General features: G+C 48.1%; 1 protein-coding gene across 1 annotated transcript; it reads left to right on the top strand.

The window, feature by feature from the left end:
* The first annotated feature begins 578 nt into the window (after nt 1-578).
* Nucleotides 579-6,448, top strand: LOC147648009 (serine/threonine-protein kinase PAK 3-like). The gene is made up of 11 exons (XM_086867996.1): nt 579-819; nt 1,742-1,779; nt 2,222-2,417; nt 2,681-2,744; nt 3,373-3,421; nt 3,735-3,847; nt 4,108-4,225; nt 4,974-5,073; nt 5,361-5,557; nt 5,653-5,790; nt 6,048-6,448. Exons 1-11 carry the CDS (start codon nt 741-743, stop codon nt 6,147-6,149), a joined length of 1,194 nt encoding a protein of 397 aa, XP_086724122.1. The 5' UTR covers nt 579-740; the 3' UTR covers nt 6,150-6,448.
* The last annotated feature ends 12,996 nt before the right edge of the window (nt 6,449-19,444 follow it).

The following is a 19,444-nucleotide window of genomic DNA, read 5'->3' as shown; positions in this document are numbered from 1 at the left end:
TCCTCGACAACGACCAGGGCTTGGACAGGTAGGTTACTGCCTTCCCAACCACACTGGTCGTGAGAAATATCTATTACAAGGCATACCTTTAATGGAATGGATGAACATCTATGTTTATAGATAATATCCTCAGAAAGTGGGTAAAAACTATGAAAACAAGATCAGAGGGTTTAATTCTCAGAGCAAAAGTTCGGCTTTTGAGAAGCAACTAAGAGGCCAGCCGGAAGAAGCACACTTGCTCTTCGTCATAGCCTTGGGGCCCAGAAGTGGGGTTTGCTTTGCTTTCTTGACATCCTTCTTCCTTCCCAGGCCTCTCCTTGGGCTAGGGAGCTGCAGGATGGCTGCATTTGCTGAGCTGCCCCAGCAAGCCTGGAACACTGCAGCACGCCCTGTAAGGATTTCTTTGGCTGCTTTATGACTGAGGGCAATTTCCCAGGCTCCTCTTTTGCCTCGGCTGGAAACAAGATTGGGTTGCCGGGCACAACGACAGCAGCAAAGCCAGAGCTGCTGCTATTGTGAGGTCAAGGGAGCGCTGCCACGTCACAGTGCCGTCAGCGCGGCGTTGTCCCGGTGCGCGCAAGGCCCCGTTGTTCCAGGGCAGCTCTTGCGCTCGCTGGCTCGCTGCAGGAGGACCCTTGTGAGCAAGGAGTTCTCAGCAGACGGCCTGCACCCCGAGAGGAGTCTTGCTATTTCCCTTGGGTGCCATTGCGCATTGTGCAAACCCACACAGCACTGCTAAAATGATCGAGCAAGTCTGTGCCGTGGTTTGCAGTGTTTTCTCCGTGGCATATTCTGGCTACTTCCTGGCTCACCTGACAGGTAAGGAAAGCTCACTCCTGGAGGGAACATCTCCTTGACTTGTGCTTCACTCTGCTCATTATGCCCATGGAGGGAGCCAGTATAGCTGGCAACAAAATTGCCATGAAGATGCCAGCTTTCCTTTGCTAAAGCTCCTGCCAGGGGCATCGGCTGCAAAGGGGGTGTCTGTACTCGCTGCAGGGCGGAGAGTATTTGCATTGGAACCTGCTGCGGCCGTGCTCTCTCCACGGGAGAGCGCGTGGCAGCGCAGTCTGTCATTTCCTCAGCTTGCTGCTTCAAGCTGCAAATTGCAGACTCGAAGGAGAGATGCTCAGTAGGACCTGTTAAAACTCCGGGATTCTCTCCAGGGCTGAGGGAAAGCGTCTTTTGCTCCAACTCCTGCCGTGAGAAGCCTTGGCTGTGTGGCTTGAGCCTTTCTGGTGTGCCAAAGAGAGCGATTGCCTTGGCCACCAAGCGCAAACTCCAAAGCCAGTTAGGCTTTGCTGCTGAAGCCGGGAGCTGTTCCCGGGCTGCTCGAGCAGAGGGCTGCCACAGCTGAGGGGCCCTTTGGGGCCGCTTGGCTGAGCTAGTGTCTTCAGCCAATGCATGGGAATCCCTGCATGCAATTGATGTGAAAAGCTGCTTGTGCTTCTGGGCAGAACAGAAGCTCTGGCTGTTAATGAACAACTGGCATTTCCATGCCTCTCTTTCTATTTCTCCCCTGACAAAAGACATCCAAATGTAGACAGAGCATAGTACGGTGTCCTTGTCCTTCGCTTGCTTGCTTGCTTGCTTGCTGTGGGACAGAGGTCTTGGTCCCCTCAGATGGGAGGGATGTTGGGGAAGGGAAATGCTCTCTGTTGGGACTGACTTGTCTGGTGGGAGTCGCCAGCACAGGCGCTTCTCTGAGGGCCTCTGCTTCCTTTCCCCTTGCTGGCTGCAGGTCACTTCACCCGTGGATGGAGACAAGCGTGTCCTTTGGTGAGTGAGTGGCAAAGGAGCCTCTGACCTTGCTGGCGTGTAAGAATTGTGCAGCAAGCTGTGAGCTTGGCCTGTTGCACTGGAGTGGAGAGCGGCAGGCGGGGAGGCTGAAGGAAAGCCCAGCTGCCTGTTGGCATCAGCGGGAGCAAAGGCAGCACTGGCTCTTTCCTAATTTTCCCATTAAGAGCCTTCCAAGAGAGGAAAGCCAAGTGTGGCAGCCCAAAAGGTGTCTTGCTGATTGTAGCCGGGGTGCAAGATGAAATGCATGGCAAGATGGAGGAGCACCCAATTCAGCCATCTCCATAGGCTTTGGATGGCTCAGAATGCCATTTGTATCAAAGTCTAGGATTTCCCCTTAGTCCAGGTGCTTGGGCAGCTGAAGAGCAAGCAGCTCCTGAAGGATTGGCTGCTGCCAGTGTGTCTCACTGCTGTCTGTCTGCAGGGCTCAAGGGCAGGGTCGGCACCTCCTCTGGCTCCCTCTCTTGTGGAGGAAGAGGCTGAAGAGGAGCAAGAGCACATCAAGCCCCCAGCTGCTGTCCCTCCACGGCCCCAAAAGGCTCCCGCAGCTGCCGGCACTGGGTCCGGCAGCCCCGCCCAGCCGGCGGAGACGAGAGAGGAGCAGAGGCTGATGAGACTGAGTACGTCTGCTGCATTTCTGGCGGGTTAGAGTAGAATGCTGCTGTTCTTTCAGGCAGATGGGATTGGCTTGCCTCTGCCTGAGCTGCCTTCTGCGGCAAAGACACAGGCAGCGATTGTTTCTGCTTGAGCACAAGGCTGGCACTTAGCCAGTGGCTCGGCCCCAGGGAGCTCTCAAGCTGCCGACTGGCAGTGGGGGCTGCATTTTGGATGGTCTGGGAAGCGGCGTCTCTGCAGTGCGCCTTGCACTGCTTCTGTCTTTCAGGGAGCGTTGTGAGCCCGGGTGAGCCAAGGAGCAAATACACGGCCCTTGAAGAACTTGGACGAGGGTAAGCGTGACAAGGTCTGCTCCTTGTACAACAGCGTGGGCCAGGGCTTTCGCTGCTGCCATATCCAGCGCCAAGTCCAAACACGGTCCAGCGCTGGCTTTTCCTCCTGCCACCTCTCACGACTGCTGAGTCAAGAGCAAGCAGATGGCATCATCCAAGACAACCTGGTGCTGGCAGTGTCTTGCTTGTGGCAAGGAGCAGGAGCTGGAGGATCTGCTGGCCCTGCAAGCTTGATGGGCCAGCAGAGCACCTTGCCAAACAAGAGCTGCCAGATAATAGTTCTCAAAGACAGTGTTTCCAAAGTCTGTCTTGTCCACTTTATACACCCACACACGCACACAGACACACAGGCTTAAGAGCCCCACTTTTTTGTGCGTTTGCTTCGGAAGCAAGTGCGTGTGTGCCTTGGAGATTTGTAGCAGCTCTTGGTCTTCATGTTAGACCCGAGTGTTCTCTTGGACACCCTGAAGGTCCCAGGGCGGCTGGGCTGATGTGCTCTTGGCTGAAGAGACACTGCAGCCAGGCTCTTTGGAAAGAGTGCAGCAGGCAGCGTGGGGAGATCCCCTGCCTAGGCTGGCTTTCAATGCCAGGGACTAAAGGGCTTTTTCTGCTGCCCTTTTCTTTCTAGGGGCTTTGGAGCTGTTTATAGAGCCCTGGACGCCAGCACAGGCAAACAGGTAAAGGGTCAGCAGCCCCGGCGGATTGTGCAGCTCCGGAGTGCTTCCCCCGCTGCTGGAAACCGTGGCTGGAGCTTTGGCCGGCCGCTCCGTCTCTGCAGCAGAGGCTGCTCGTCAGAAGCACAGATTGGGTTCAGTGTGCAGAATGCTGCATTGGGGATGGGCTTTGGTGCTTGTCTTAAGCTCTGCTGTCTAGTAACAAGGCAGTTTGGTAGAGCTCGGCTGCGTCGTTGCACAAGCACTCACTCCGTGTTCCTTGTGATCTGCTGCAAGGAGCAACTGCTCAAGTGAGCTGTCCTCTATGTCCTTTTAGGTGGCCATCAAGAAAATGATGTTGGAAGGGGAGGATTGCGAGGAGCTGGCTGTCAATGAAATCGTGGCCATGAGGGACAACAGGAATCCCAATATTGTCATCTACTTAGACAGGTTGGGCTGTTGGCATGTCAGCGTTCCTTCAGATAGTGCAAGGCAGAAATGAGCAAGCCCTTTGGTCAGGGGCACAAAGCAGAGCTGCTTGTGCTTTCTCTAGTCGTGTCCAGCACATGGGAGAAGGTTGCCCTTGGTGTGCAAGAATCTCTTCCGGCACATGTAGCTTGGAGAGCAGTGGCAAAAGCCAGGCTCAGGCCCTCGGGTGACTGAGCTGTGCCCGTTGCTCTCTCTCCATGCCGTGCTTTTTCTTCTTGCAGCTACCTGGTCAACGAGGAACTCTGGCTGGCGATGGAGTTCATGGACGGCGGCACGCTGTTCGATGTGCTCAGGGCAGTGTACCTGGAGGAAGGACAGATAGGCGCTGTCTGTCGGGAGGTGAGGGATGGTGCCTGTGCCGGCCCTGGCCTGCACAGGATGGTCCTTGTCAGCCGGTGGGGAAGAAGAGCAGAGGTTTCTTGCTCACACCTTTGTTTTGGTGCTGCTGTCACGACACCAGGAGAAGAGCGAGCATCTGAAGGGAACTGCCTGCCGTTGTCCCCGCACTTGTCCAGGCTCTCTTCTCACTCTCTTACGTGGCGTCTGTCCTCTGACGCTCGTGCTCGCTCACTCGCTTGCTTTCACTTGTTTCCTCTTGGCACCTCTGCCTCTCTGCGTTTGCCTGGAGCGTGTCTGTCTGTCCTGAGCCCCTTGCTGCTCCAAGGCAGTGTGCTGCTGGCTGAATTTCTAGCTAAAGGGATGTGCTGAGCTTCAAAGGATAGCACTGCAGCCCAGATGGCACTGGATTCTGCAACAGGTCTATCGTGCTGCTTCCTCCTCTGCTGCCGCAGCTCTGCCAATAAAATCTTTGCCATGCCGCTGGTCCAGTCAAAGATACAGCCAAAAGTCCCGTGCTTCCTACCAAAGGCAGGAGGGGCTCTTGGAAGCTCAGATGCCTTTGCTTCAGAAGACAGAAAACACTTGTAAGAGTGCTGAAGCAGAAAACTCTTCCTCTTGCTGACAGCATGATGCTGTGCTCACAAATTCCCTGAGAAAGCTGTCAATCTCCTCCAGCCCTTTCCTTTCTTGTGGCATGAAATCTGGTGGCCTGAACTTTTTCCCTTTGCCTCCCTCCTTTCTCTCTCAGTGCCTGCAAGGTCTGCATTTCCTTCATTCCCGCCGAGTCATCCACAGAGACATCAAGAGCAGCAACGTTCTTATGGGCACCGACGGATCGGTCAAATTGGGTGGGTATGGCCGGTCAGGCGCAGCGTAGCCAGCATGTGCTGTGGGGCTGCTTTTGGGGTGACTGCCAGTCGCCCAGAAGCGCTGCTTGGCCAGCAGGAGCATGCTGAGGGCAGTTCTCAAGTGAAGTTTCAGATTTCCCCGGCTGCACCCGCGTGGAAGCAGAGCACCACAGCTTTTCCAGCCAGGAAAAAGATCGAGCATGGCCTTGTCAGGCTTGGAATGGGCAATGCTTGTGGCTGGTTTGCCAGCGGTCGCTGTCTTTGACAGGCTTTGTCTTTCTCCTCAGCTGACTTTGGTCTCTGTGCTCGGCTCAGCCCTGAGAGCAGCAGCTGCCACTCCAGCGTCGGCACTCCCAGCTGGATGGCACCAGAAGTGGTGAGAGGAGAAGCCTACGGCCCCAAAGTGGACATCTGGTCCCTGGGCATCACGGGGCTGGAGATGGTGGAAGGGGAAGCTCCTTACCAGAGGGAGCCCAAGTTCAGGGTAAGCTGCAGCTTCCCAAGGGGGCTGTGTGTGGAGAGAGCTGTTGTGCGTAGGAAAGGAGCAGCTTGAGCTTTGTCCCCTTGCCTTTCTCGTAGGTTTTTGAACTGATCGAAAGGAACGGGCCCCCAAAACTGCAAAAGCCCAGGCACCACTCGGCTCTCCTGCGCGACTTTCTGCGCTGCTGCCTGCAGGCGGACCAAGACAGGCGCTGGTCTGCCCAGGAGCTCCTGCAGGTAAGCAAAAGGGAAGCGGCAAGAAGCCCTGGGAGCTGACGACAGCCGCAGGAAGGGATGAAGGGGACTGTGGGCCACGTGGGCCTGGCTGAGCCAGGTGAGCGGCGCAGGAAGGCGCAGGGGCAGAGGCTGCTCTGGCTCCTCTTGCTGTGTCTTGCTGCTAGCCCAGGAATGGTGCTTGAGTGCCAGAGGCTGAAGAGAAATCTGTCATCTTGGAAAGTAAGGCTCCCTTTCCTGTTTGTTTTCTCTCTGAGCAGCACCCGTTTGTGACCTCAGGCCAGCCTGCCTCCAGCCTGGCTGCTCTGATCCTCTCAGCCAAGCAAGCGCAGGAAGACCGGAGAGGAGAGGCTTGCGCCTGAGGAAGCCTTTGTGCCGCGCCAGCCACAAGGAGTTCAAAGGGGATGGATGGTGTTTGGACAGAGAGTCAGCCATCCATTCAGTTTTTTAAGGAGGTGTTCATTTGTTTGGAAGTTTTTGTTGTATGGAATTTGTCCATTTAGCTGTTTTTAGTTCATACCTCCGTTTTTCGTTTTTTTTTTTTCTCAAATGCTTAGTTTATAATTTAGGGAAAATAGGGAGCAACTTCTTAGAGCTATAGATTTTAGAAAATGGAGATAGTGGAAGATTGTTTTCCTTGGAATAAATTGTTATTAACAGAGGTATCTCTGAGCTTTCTTTTCTGGAAATGGATGTATTTTCCTAGTTCTATATAAGCTGCGAGAGGAAAAGCTGTTGTGCCGTGGAACTGGGTCATACCTGTGTCACAAGCAGTCAGCATGAAGAGGTCACTTGGAGTACAGAATGATGAAGATGTAGAATTAGAGGATACTTTGTTTCATACATTTATTTCAACCGGCCTGGCAAGAAAACTCTCGAATATGCAGAGTGTTGGGTGGCTCCCTTCCCTTCCATGGTGTAGCTGAGCTGGACAGTCCCTGTCAGCGGCCCAAAGAATAGGCTGAGGTGAACAGGTTTGCGAACCTGAACTGGGGAATGCCCATGGGCTGGTGAGAGACACTCCCAGGTAATGTACATCAGGTAATGAAGTCACATTCAGGACAACACCAGGAGGCAGATGTGCAGTCCTTCTTGGTGGCCTCTGGTTCTGAAGATGTGAGGGTGATCTGCACGAATTTCGATTTTGTTCCCACTCTCTTCTCAATATGTCACCAGTGGCATATAATGGCATTCTCCTAGTGACATCTGGCCCTTCCTCCCTGCTCCTCATTTCCTCCCTTTTCACCCCACACACACTCCAGGGACCCTCTGGGCCAACCTCATGCCCTACAGGTGTGGGCTGCCGCCAAGGCCTACAGCATGGTTCCCACTCTGCTGCATGCTTGGCCTCTTCCCACACCTTGGCCCAGCTGCTGTTGCCGCCTGTTGGATAGCACACAACGTGTCACACCTATCAGTGACCAGTTGGACGGAGGAGCTCATCAAACAGGTCCCCACTACCCACAGCTCACCCCCCAGCACTTTCCCCACCAAGCTCTCACTCCATTTGGACTCTGTGTGCTCAGACACCCACAGCCAGGGGCTGCTTATGGACTGGATGCTCCTTGAGTGGTGCCCACATGCCCAATTGCCACACCTCTCCACTCCTCTTTTAAGTTAATTTGCAAGTGTTTTTCCTCTTCACACAGTAGCAATGTATCTGTTGATCTGCATTGGCTGTCATCTTTTAAGCTTCATCACTGTCATGGGTGACTTTACCTTTAAGATAGCTCTGGGAGCTATGGAATTTGAAGCTGCTGGTGGCTGATGGAAGTCTTTTCTCCTGACCAATTATCAGTCATTTCTAAGAATTGACAGCAGTTTTGACCATTGAAAAGCGAGATCAATTTGTGAACACCACCTGAAGATTTAAAGCCAGAGCTCTCTAGTTCTCTTTGGGTTTCTGGCTTCTGACAAGGTAACGAGGCTCTGTCTCGGCCTCCTCCCCCCGTCCAGGCCGGACAAGGCCGCAGAGGGCGGGGGGGGGGGAGAAACAGAGCCGGCCAGCCTGGCTTAGTTTTCAGTTTCTGCTGCTGAACTGAAACCTCACACCATGAACACTCGCAGCTTTTCCAAGACTTTAATTCTTTTACTACCTGGATAAAATGTACAGATTACTCCTTTCTCCCGGAGCAACAGAGAGAGAGAGAGAGACAATCAACATGAAGAAGACAGTGAAGAACAGAGTTAAGTTTTAGATGGGGAAGAGAGAATAAGGAGATGCTTTGTAAGCTGAAATATTTTTATGTTAAAGTTATGGAGATGGACAATAGTGTTTTGAAAAGACTCCTTTTATTCATGAAAGACTATATGGGGAGGAATGGAGTGTTCAAAGTGTGGATTTTGAGCAAAAGGGAGAGTAATTGTAATACAGTGAGGTGCTGGAACAGAGTGAAGTGAAGATTTGAGGCCTTGAGGGCAATGAGAAAACTGTTTTCCAGAGAAGCTCACCGAGACAGATGAAGAGAACTTTTGCCTTTGAATAACTCATCCTTAAAAAATGACATCCCTAGACTCACTGACCCATACACACCTCAGAGTTATGTGAAACGGGAGGAGTGAACTGATGGCAGGATTTCCGTGCAGCTGGCATCAGAAAAAAATGGAAAACTATAAGAAAAATAGTTTTCTCGCGAGAAACTCCATAGATTAGCAGAAGAAGACTTCTGTTTCTCTACAAAGGCTTATGAAAAGACTCTAGCAGGAATTGGGACTGTTTTAAACACCAAAGTTCCAAAGTTGTTTGTCTCTATGTTATCATGTGAACAAGGGAATGGTGGGTAGTGGGGGATAAAAGGGTTTCCTGGAGGTTTATTCTGGTGTTCTTATTCTTGTAGTTTTGTTAATAAGCTTTCTTTATTCCTTTTAAGTTTTAAGCCTGTTTTGCTCTTGTTCTAGTCCATATCTCACAGCAAGAAATAAGTAAGTTTTCTAGTAATTTTTCAGTTACTTCTTTAAAACCACGACCATCAGTTGTCTATAGATCTGTAAAAAAAGGCTCTCAACCCAAGGCAAATTCACGGTATTTTGTATTTTTCCTCTTCCGGAAAGGCAGAGGGTCTTGTCATCTTCTGTCAGCTAGACTTTGATTCCCATCCTGCCTCTGGCTCACAGCAGGATAAACATAGTTGATTAACTGCTAAGAAGATCTGCTAGCAAAGGTCACAGTCAGAGCTAAGCATGAGGCTTCTCTCCCTCCCCTGAATACACAACTTGGTGTCTAGGCCTGGTGATTTCCAGGAGCACCTAAGCCACTGCCAAAGAGAAAAGTCTCACTATTGCTGGTTTGGACATGGATTTTTTGTAGGATTTTGATCTGTATAGACAGTAATTTACAGGAACTGTATCTTTGATATGAAGTGCCTTCAAGCATCATTTCTAAGCATAATGAGCAATGAAGTCCAGATGCTAATGAGTCATGGTACAGAGTTTGAACTCTGTAACATTGTGGGACAATATCACAAGACATGTTATTTTTGCGTGCTTCAGGTGTTGAAAACTTAGGCTTCTTCTTGTCCACACTTTTCTTTCTCCCCTTCAGAAAGCTGCATGTCCAAATACTAATTTCTTTCTCAGTTTGGCCATATGGCTTTACTAAGATACAAGTTTTGTACTTTATAGTCAGCCACTGAAATAAGAAAGGAACACATTGAATGAAAATTCAAGTTCTGAAGAGTAGTGTATGTTGAGGTGGGTAAAGGGAGAAGAAGAGAAATTATTTTAAAATAAATTAAATTAAGAACAGAGCCCTCATCTAATATTCCAGGATCTGCATATGAGACTAACTCTCCTCCTTTCTTTGCTCACAGCCAAAAACATAGTTTGATTCTTTCATGTTATCAGCTACCCAGAGGAATACTGGAACTTTTCAGTGAATTTGCCAAGGCTTGCTCTACTTCCTTGAGGGGCCTTGTCTTCCTAAGAATGGGATACCTTTGCTAGTATCAATCTAGCAGCTGGAAAAATACTCTTTCTTCCTTGCTTTCCCTCTAGAAATTCCGTGCAGGTTTTACAAGGCAATCTCTAAGAATCTACCTCTTTGCTTTTACATTGAACACACCCAGCCCTAGATCATAAGGTGCCTATTGTTATTATCTTGGTGCTTCGGGAGTAGTGTTTGCTTTGTATCATTCTGATCTAAAGTGGAAGCCTTGAATTGAAGAAGGAGTTAAAAGCCTTTGTGCAAAGTAGGTGACTTGAAAGTGAGTGACTCCAAGTGGGTTAGTCACCCCAAATTCCCACTTTGCAGACACTCAGGCTCAGAAGTGGTTCCTTATTACCTGGTCATATTTTATCTAGTTATAAGAATTTATCTTAGTGTAAATTTTTACAGTATAGATACAAAGTCTCTATACTGTATATATAGATACAAAATCTGCTAGAGATCCATACTGAATTTCTATTTGTGTGATGTGTTTGACCTGTGATCCTACTGTTCAATGCTGACTGGAAAAACGGCACCTTTGCTCTTACCTGTCAGTGTAGAAAATCCTTTCTCATCTGTGTCCCAAGACATGGAGAATTGAACCTTAGCTGAAACTCAGCAAATTGAAAAGTACACAAATGACTTCTGTATTCAAATCCATGGACACCCCGTAAGTCCCCGGCTGATGGCTTGAGAGCCGGCGAGACCCCCGCCTAAGAAAGGAGGACTCGAGAGACCTGGCAGGAGGGCCCCGTTGAGAGTGCCTCGGGCATGGGGGAAAAACAGGGCTTACGGAGGTGGGGGAGCCGAGAGACCAGACGCTGGGACAAACATCTAAATCACACAAAAAAAAGTATTATAGATGGTTTTGGTTTTTTTATATACATGAGAAGGACCTTTATGGATGACATTAACATTATGGACGATTATGGACGGTATGGCTTTTCCTGTGGACTTTTTTTGTCTTCTCTGAAGTTTCTCATTTGTTTTTGGTGTATACCTCCCTGTATCTTCCCGTCTCCTATGTTTCTAAGGGCAGGACAAAGGGTGAAAAATGCCAAGATGGCTCAGGGTTGCTGCCGTCTCCCCGTCACCCCGGTGTCTCTCTGCCATCCCATCCCCTGTTTTCCTGAAGGCAGGCAAGGGACGGAGAACATTCAGAGTGATGCGGGTCTGCTGCCGTCTGCCCGCCGTTCCGTGTCCTCCTTCACCCCTGTCTTTCCATATTCCCTGTTCCCTCTCCGGGAAAGTCCGTCCCGGACCACCCCCCCTTCCTAAGATGCCACTGGCCACACGGTCTGGGATCCCTTGTTTCCCACCTTGCTCCTTCTTTTCTGGCCCTGAACCTTCCCTTCCCCCAGGAACTCCTGCTGCGGTCCCACCCCCTTCATCGGCTTCTCCATCCCTGGGGGCTGTGCCTTTTCCATTGTGGGCAACACCCCCTCTGGGGAAATCAAAACTGGAACCGGAGCTGGAAAGCCAGCGTTTCACCAAGAACATCTAAAGAGGCGACACCTACACCTTTGGAACCAGAGCCGAAGCTGGAGATCTAAGAACTCTGCTCCTCATGAGAGGAGATCTAAGAGCTGCACCATTCCTGAAAGAAAATCCCGAACTGCAAGAGACTGAACTAAAAAAACATTATATTTGTATTGAATACCATCACTGTTTACTGATGTTTAAGTGTTTTTAATTTTGTTTTTTTTGTTTGTTTGCTGAATGTGTTTTGTTATTGAGTATTAGTGTCCCACAAAGCAAATCGGGTGCTCTGGGAAGGAGGTGAGATTTTAGAGTGTAAGTTTTAGAAACATTTTAAGCTTCTAATTCAAATTTGAAAAAAAAAAAGAAAAAAGGAGCAGATGTGGCCACGTGCGTCGAGGAAAATAAAGAGGTACATTGTCCCACCCCAAACCCCTTGTGGGGAGAGGCCCAGGAGTTCTGATTAGGTTTGAGTCCCTGGGGGGTTTCTCCCTTGCTGTGTTTCTAGTGGTTCCTGACCCTGAAGGGTCTCTCACCCTCAAGGGTGGAGACCCTCAAGAGTTCTGTCCCTCAAAAACCCATGCTCAGCCTCTGTTCGGGGCTCTCTGTTCTGGATCTGAGTTTGTTCCCATACATGAATATGGGAATATATGAATGCCGAATAAATGGTTTCATGAACAAAGCCCCGTCTCGTTGGTGTTCCATTCTGGTCCCCAGAACCCTGCGGCTTCCCTGGATGAGATCCTTAAGTTGTGGACTGCAGGAATCCTGCTCAGTCAGGATTACCTGGAATTTCATCTTTCTGCTTGGAGATAGCCAATGGCCCCCCTTTGGTTGTGAAACAGTGGTTACCATGTGTGGCACATAGACATTTATGTGTCTACCCATCGTGAGTTTCCTGGCTTCTTGGATCAGCATCACAGTGGCTGCAACTGCCCAAAGGCATGAAGGCCATCCGGCACTCACGTTGTCAGGTTGTTTGGAGAAGCAGCCTACCGGCCCTTTCCAGCTTCCCAAACATTGGGTCAGCACTCCCAGTGCTACGTGTAGTCTTTCATGTACAAACAGCTGAAACTCTTTGGACAAACCAGGCAACCTTAATACCAAATCCGTTGTCAATGCTTCCTTCAGTTTGAGGAAGGCCTCCTTCTCTGGTCTGCCCCAGGTAATCAGCTGTGTCTTCTGGGCTTCATACAGGGGCTCTGCAATTAGTCCATAGTCCATGATCCACAGGCAGCACCGCTCTTGTCATCCCAAGGAAGACTCGCAGCTCAGGCAGGTTCTGGGGCTCTGGAATGGCACAAATAGCTTGAATACGATTAGTACCCAGCTTACATGGCCCTTGTGGTATTTCACATCCCAGGTAAATCACAGTCTGCTGGGCAATTTGTGCCTTCTCTTTAGATACCTTATATCCTCCCATTCCCAGCTGATTTAAAATTTCAATTGTTACCTCTATGCAGGTTGTCTTTTCCTCTGTAATTTTCAGTGTATCATCAACATACTGTAACAGCAGGTATTGTTCTCTCAGAACTTGCCCTTTTTCAATCCAAATCTCCAGATCTTTAGCCAGCTGGCTTCCAAATAGTGTTGGACTGTTCTTGTATCGTTGTGGGAGTCGTGTCCAGGTGAGCTGGGTTTTCCTTCCATTTTCTGGATTTTCCTGCTCAAAGGCAAACAGTTTCCTACTTTCTTTGTCAAGGGGTATGCAGAAAAAGGCATCTTTTAAATCAAGTACAGTAAACCGTTTATATTTCCCTTTCACAGATGTTAACAATGTGTAGGGATTATCTACCACTGGGTAAATACCTTTAGTTATTCCATTTATTGCTCTCAAATCCTGTACAAGTCTGTACTCGCCATTTGGTTTCTTCACTGGAAATAACGGTGTATTAAATTCTGATTCACATTCTTCTAAAATTTGGTACTTCAGAATTTTTCAATAATCTTTACTATTCCTTGCCATGCTTCTGGCTTTATGGGATACTGTTTAACCTGTACAGCTTTTGCTCCTTCTTTTCATTCTCCATGTACTGGTTGTGCCAATTTAGATTTTCCTGGTATGTCTGTTTCCCATTGTCGTGGTTTTAAACCACTAATTAAGAAAATTACTTACTTCTTGCTGTGAGATATGGATTAGAATAAGAGCAAAACAGGCATACAACTTAAAAGGGAAAAAAAAAAAAGACATTTTATTGACAAACTACAATAATAAGAACACCAGAATAAACTTCCAGAAAAACCTTTCCATCTCTTATCTACCCACTATTCACTTGTTCACATGACAACAGAGACAAAAACTCTGGAACTCTGATGGTTAAAACAGTCCCAATTCTTGCTAGTCTTTTTACTAATCTTTATAGAGAAACAGAAGTTTCTTCCTGTTAATTTATGGAGTTTCTCACAAGAAAACTATTTTTGTTATAGTTTTCTATTGCCCTAATGTTAGCTGCTCAGAGCTGCTATTATTAGAGTTCACTCCTCCCATTTTCACATCACTCTGAAGTGTGTATGGGCCATGCGTCTAGAGATAGCATTTTTAAGGATAAGTTATTCAAAGGCAAAAAAAGTCTTCTTCATCTGTTTCTGTGAGCTTCACCAGAAAACAGTTTTCTCATGGCCTCTCAGGGCTTCAAATCTCTCAACAGTTTTTTTCATGGCCTCTCAAGGCTTTTAATCTCCCAGTACTTCACTATACTACAATTACTCTTTACTCAAATTTACACTTTGAACACTATTCCTCTCTAGATCTTATATCATGAATTAAAGGAGTTCTTTTCAAGACTTCATTGTCCATCTCCATAGTTTTAACAGGGAGATATTTCAGCTTAATTAAAGCATCTTCTTAATTCTCTACCTCTTCTGAAGCTTCTTTTCTTTCCTGTCACTGGTAGTTTATAAAGTCTCTTTTCATGTTGATCTCTCTCTCTCTCTCTCTCTGGATAAAAAGATTAATCCGCAAGTCTCATCTGGGTAATGAAAGAGTTAACATCTTGCCTAGGCTTTTGTAGATGGTTCGGAGATCTCTGCCGAACAGGAGCTGGAGCCGTCTGCGATGGAAAGTTCCTCATGGCTGTTCTGGAGCGTGTAGTCTCTGCTCCAACCCGCTGCAAGTCCAGGGCCTCCTCCTTTCTTCACTGGGCAGTTTCTAGTGAATGTAGTTACAGCAAAACCTGCAGCCGAGCCAGAGATTGGCTCGGCCCGGGCTCGAGGAAAACCTTCCCCAGGCCCCCCCATCTCCCGGCCTGGAGACGGGGCAGGCCTGGCCCCATCCCCGCCCAACCGCATGGCCTGGGCAGGGACGGGAGGCCTGGAGCTCCACCACCCTCCACAGCCAGGAAACAAAGAGAACCCAGAGAGCTCTGCTTTTACATTTTAAGGTAGGGTTCACAAGTTGATCCCACTTTTCAATGGCCTAAACTGCTGTCAATTCCCAGCAATGACCGATAATTGGTCAGGAGAAAAGGCTCCAAGCACTTCCCAGCAACTCCAACTCCCTTAAAGGTAAAGTAACTCCATGACACCCATACAGAGGGAATTACTGCATCCTCTACTTCCCAAGAGATAGCAGGGACTGGTTTTATCTTTAATATTTGTCCTGTCTTTGAATCAGGCATTTTCATTAAAAGTTCCCCGTTCTCAAAAGTTATCACTGCCATCAAGTTTTGCAATAAATCTCATCCTAAAAGTGGAATTGGAGACTCAGGCATATATAAAAATTCATGTGTTGACACTTTGTTTCCAAAACACAAATCCAGGGGTTGCAGGAATGGTCGATTCTCCTCCTTCCCTGTGGCTCCCACTATTCTTGCTGTTTTGTCTCCAATTTGCCCTTTTACATCATTTAGCACAGAATATGTAGCCCCCATATCCACCTGAAATTTTACTTCTTTATCTCCCAATTGTATAGTTACTAAAGGTTCTGGTATTGGTTGTTGCTCCGATTCGTGTCAGCTGCTGTACTCCCCCAGCACCATTAAATTTGAAGCATCCTGATTCTGATTGAACTGATTGCCCTGGTTAAACCAATTCCGGCATTCATTTTTCCAGTGCCCCTCTTGTCTACAATAAGCACATTGATTTAACCCTAATCTTGGCAAAACCCATCCCCCTCGTCCTCTGCCAAGTCCTCCCCTCCCCAGTCCTCGACCACCTCTGCCACGTTCTCTGAAACCTGGATTCTCTCTTCCTTGGATCACTGCCAAAAGATTTTGCTGCTGCTTTTTACTAACTTCCTTTGCCCTCTTATTGTATACTTTCCAAGCCACTTCAAGTAATTTATTCAAATTCCTGAAGTCCTCTCCTTCTAACTTCTGCAATTTTCTCCTAATATCATCCTGCGACTGCCCAAGAAAAATGAACACAAGCTGAACATTCACTTGTTCTGTTTCTAGTTGAAGATCTGTAGACTTTCACGCTGCCTCCTTAAGCCTTTCCAAAAATGCAGCAGGGGATTCTTTCTTTTCCTCTCTTACCTCATACAATTTAGACCAATTCACAGCCTTAGCTATAGCATTCCCAACCTCTATCTGGAGCCACTCTTGATATCTCTTCAGCCTCCGCATGTCCCCAAAGGCACTGGGATCCCACCCTGGATCCTCGATCGGAAAGTTCTCATCCAAAGTCCCTGTCACCACCCCAATTCTGAGATCTTCTCTCACCTTCTCCTTGGCTGCTCTAAGCACCATCTCTTTCTCAACAGAGTCCATTCAATTATCCCATATTACTTGTACATCTTCCCAATCTTCATTCTGAGTTTTCATAATCATTTTTACCACCCTTGCTACTTGATCAGGATTTTCTCTCTAAGTTCCAGCTGATTGTTTCCAAATTATCAAGTCTGCGGGTGAAAAAGGAACATTCACAAACACTGGCCCCTCTACTCCTACTCCTTGTCCCAAGGGGACTATCACAGTCCGCCTTTGTCTGCCCAAATCTTCTCCCCTTCTACCCAGAACCGGAGCAAGCTGTGACCGAGTCCGATGGGACACCGGTGTTGTTGATTTATTATCATCATTATTATACCGCTACTGCTATCCCCCTGCCCAGCATTTTTCACATTCCTTTGTATCACAGTTAGATTTTGATCATCTCCTGGAGAAGAAAGATCAGGTGAAGGCAGTATATTGCTGTGTAAAAACTCTCTTGCGGTGAGAGACTTCTCCAGGATCAAACTGGAGAAGTCTCCAGTTCAAGTATAAGCAATTTATTATAAGGCTAAAAAGAAGGGAGACCTGTGTCAGCCACCAGCCTCGGCGCTCACGTGGTCAGGTTGGAGGGGTAGGTGAGAGCGTGGAGAGCAGGGAGGAGAGGTTGGAAAAGGGGAGGGAGGGCGTAAGAGCAACAGAGGGAATGAGGGAAAAACCAGGGTGGCTTATGAGAGAGGGGGATAAGAGGGGAAAATCCAAGAGGGTAAGAATAAGAGAAGGAAAGAATGGAAGAGGTAAGAGATGGGGAGAGAGGAGCTGTGAGAGGGGTAAAGGGGTAAGAGAGAAGAGCCAAGAGGTATGAGAGAGGTTAAGCAAGCAAAGTTCTTGTTACAATCCAATATATCTTTTTCTATAGTGAATATTCTAATTCTCAGTAACCAATCACTACGAGATACACCCACTAGAGATTTTACATACAGTGTTGCATTTTAGGCTCTACAAGCTTTACAAGTTCTTTCCTTGCTTCATGACCTTTGGACTTTCCATCAGGAGAAGGACATTGTTTTATCAACAGGATTCTCCTCTAGCTGGCTAGGCTATTTTCTTTGGTTATATAGTAACCAGTACTCTGTATCCTATGACTCAAAGCAGGCTTTCATTTCTACTTTGATTCTAACCTTCATATTTTCAGAATCTTCTGCCAAACAATCACATTCCTAAGGTTTCCCTGTTTCCCCCTCCCCAACAGCGGTAGAGGAGGATAAAGAGGGAAAGGTGAAGTGGGGTGAGGCGAGATAGGGTTAGGTGAAAGAGGATTGGGTGAAGTGGGGGCAGACAAAACAGAATCAGGTCCTGTTGGTTCTGCTGAAACCACTTGTAAATCAACAACCATCTCTCTCCCCCGACGCAAACTTTCTTCTAGTGCCAGGTGCTCTGAACAACTTTTTCCTTTTACACAAACCTCACATTTATCACTCACACATGCCTTAACTGCCATCAATCCACACTCAGCCTTCCATTCTGGCTTGTCTCGCAAATAGAAAAGCAAATCAACCTACAGAACTTAATCCCAATTTCCCTCTGACTTACAGAACAACATCAACTGTAAAATGGTGTTACACTGCAAAAATCCATTTCTCGGCCACTTCTCCCCACTGTCCAGGTCATATCCTGGCCACCTGATATTACAATAATCAATCAACTTTACGTAAATCTTGCCCAAAGTTACCCAGTTTCCAATGTGCCAATAAGCACCCCAGAGGAGAAGTACGTGGTATAGGGCCACTGCCACCTCAAATCCCTTTAAGCTTCTCCATGTTACAGTTACAATACAGCACACACCACTGATGCTGAATCTGCAAAGCTTTCGCACTTGTCTGACAGACGGCGCCTGGGCAATACCAGGAATTCCTCCAGCCCAACCGTGCGGAGATTTCACTGTGTCTTATCGGCAGGCACCAGAGCAGACTGAAAAGCACCCTACCTCTCTCAGAGGGACGCTGTGAGCGGCAGAGACGGTCACGGCTGATGGGCTCCCCGAGAATCCCTCGGTGCCGGCTGGAGCGTGATCGGGTCGTGAACTCGCTCAGCAGCACTCACAGGGTCCCATCTGGGTCACCAAAATGTCAGCGTTCAGGAACACACATAATCATGGTTTGATTATATGCAGGTGCTTTATTGAAGTGTGTGGGAACTAGGGGTATCAGCAACCCAAATCTAGCTCCATCGTCTTTGTCCAAAGTGCACATGTTTCTACAATTTCAGCTGTAGCTGTAATCACTATAACAAGCTTATCAATATTGCTTCATTATTAAATCTTCATTAACTTTATTGATATTGTTTCATGAGAGTTAGCTCATCCTTTTACGAACATGTATGAATCTTATCTCTGGGTGGGTATCTTGGAGACCCCAAGGACCAGCTCCCATTACCATAAACATTTCAGCTTGCTACACCATCCATAATACCAAGCATTCTTGTGGCCTACTTTTCCATGATTATAAGAAATATTTTCAGAAACATTTAACCCCATTGTAACAGGATCCCCATGGTAATGACACCCCTTGTGAGTGGGGTGGGCTCATCAGGACCACCAGGCCATCAACACCTCACCCCTCTGCCTTCGGATCCCCAAAACCATGTTATCCCTCCTTGTAGGGGATACTGAGGCAGGCTGGAACCACTGGGGAAATAAACACCAGGGACTCAGTGTAAGGGTTGCAAAGAAATCAAGTGTCCGTAAGTACAAGTGTCAATTAACCAATTTTGGTTAAGTTTAAGGCAGAAATCAGAGTTTTCAGCTGATAAACAGAGCAGGCCATTCACAAGTGCCGTTAAGGAAAAGAAACTCTACCAAGATTTTGACCTTGGTTTCTTGTGACTGGATGTGTCTCTCGGTGCCCTGGCCTGGTTTTCAGGGTGGTGTTAGAGCATAAGTTTACTGCCCTGCAGGTGACACATGAGGGCCATCAGGGGTCACCGAGTGTCCCCTCCAGCCACAGCCCCGTAGGGGACAATGCTGACCACGCCTCGTTACCCTTGACTTGCCCCATATGACTCTGCCCCTTTCCATGCCGTAACCACCCCCTCGGCTTCGGCTGCGCCTCCAAACACCCCGCACATCTCCCATTGGCCGGCGGTGTCCCCTCATGCCCACCGCCACCTCTCATTGGCCGTCAGCTAGTGATGGATGGTGTTTAGGCAGAGAGTCAGCCATCCCCTGCACTTTATGAGGAGCTGAGCAACGCAGAGGAAAATTTAATGTTTTGTCCTTTTCTTAGCTTAGCCGCATTTAGTTAGGACGCGAGAGCATAGCAAGCTTCAGTAATGTTTAGCTAAGAGCAGAGTTTTGTTGTTGTAGGGAAGCTCAGGAGTAGCCTTTTAGGAGAAAAGAGAGAATTGTCATAGTAAGAATGAAGCTATCAAAGCAAAAGCTGAGACTCAGTAGAAGCGGAGCATGCACGTGCTACGAGCTAACCCTAACCCTGAACAGGCCACCCAGAGGAGAGAATGATGAAGGTGAAGATGATGAAGGAGCCAGAAGAGGCTCTGTTTCTGCCCTGGATTTCAGCAAGACTGGCAATAAAAACCCAAAAGCCTCCAG

The sequence above is a fragment of the Cyanistes caeruleus genome, chromosome Z (assembly GCF_971803275.1).
Source record: "Cyanistes caeruleus chromosome Z, bCyaCae1.hap1.1, whole genome shotgun sequence".
Classification (NCBI taxonomy): Eukaryota; Metazoa; Chordata; class Aves; order Passeriformes; family Paridae; genus Cyanistes; species Cyanistes caeruleus.
Note: the sequence above shows the minus strand (reverse complement) of the source record. Positions and strands in the feature narration are given on the sequence as shown.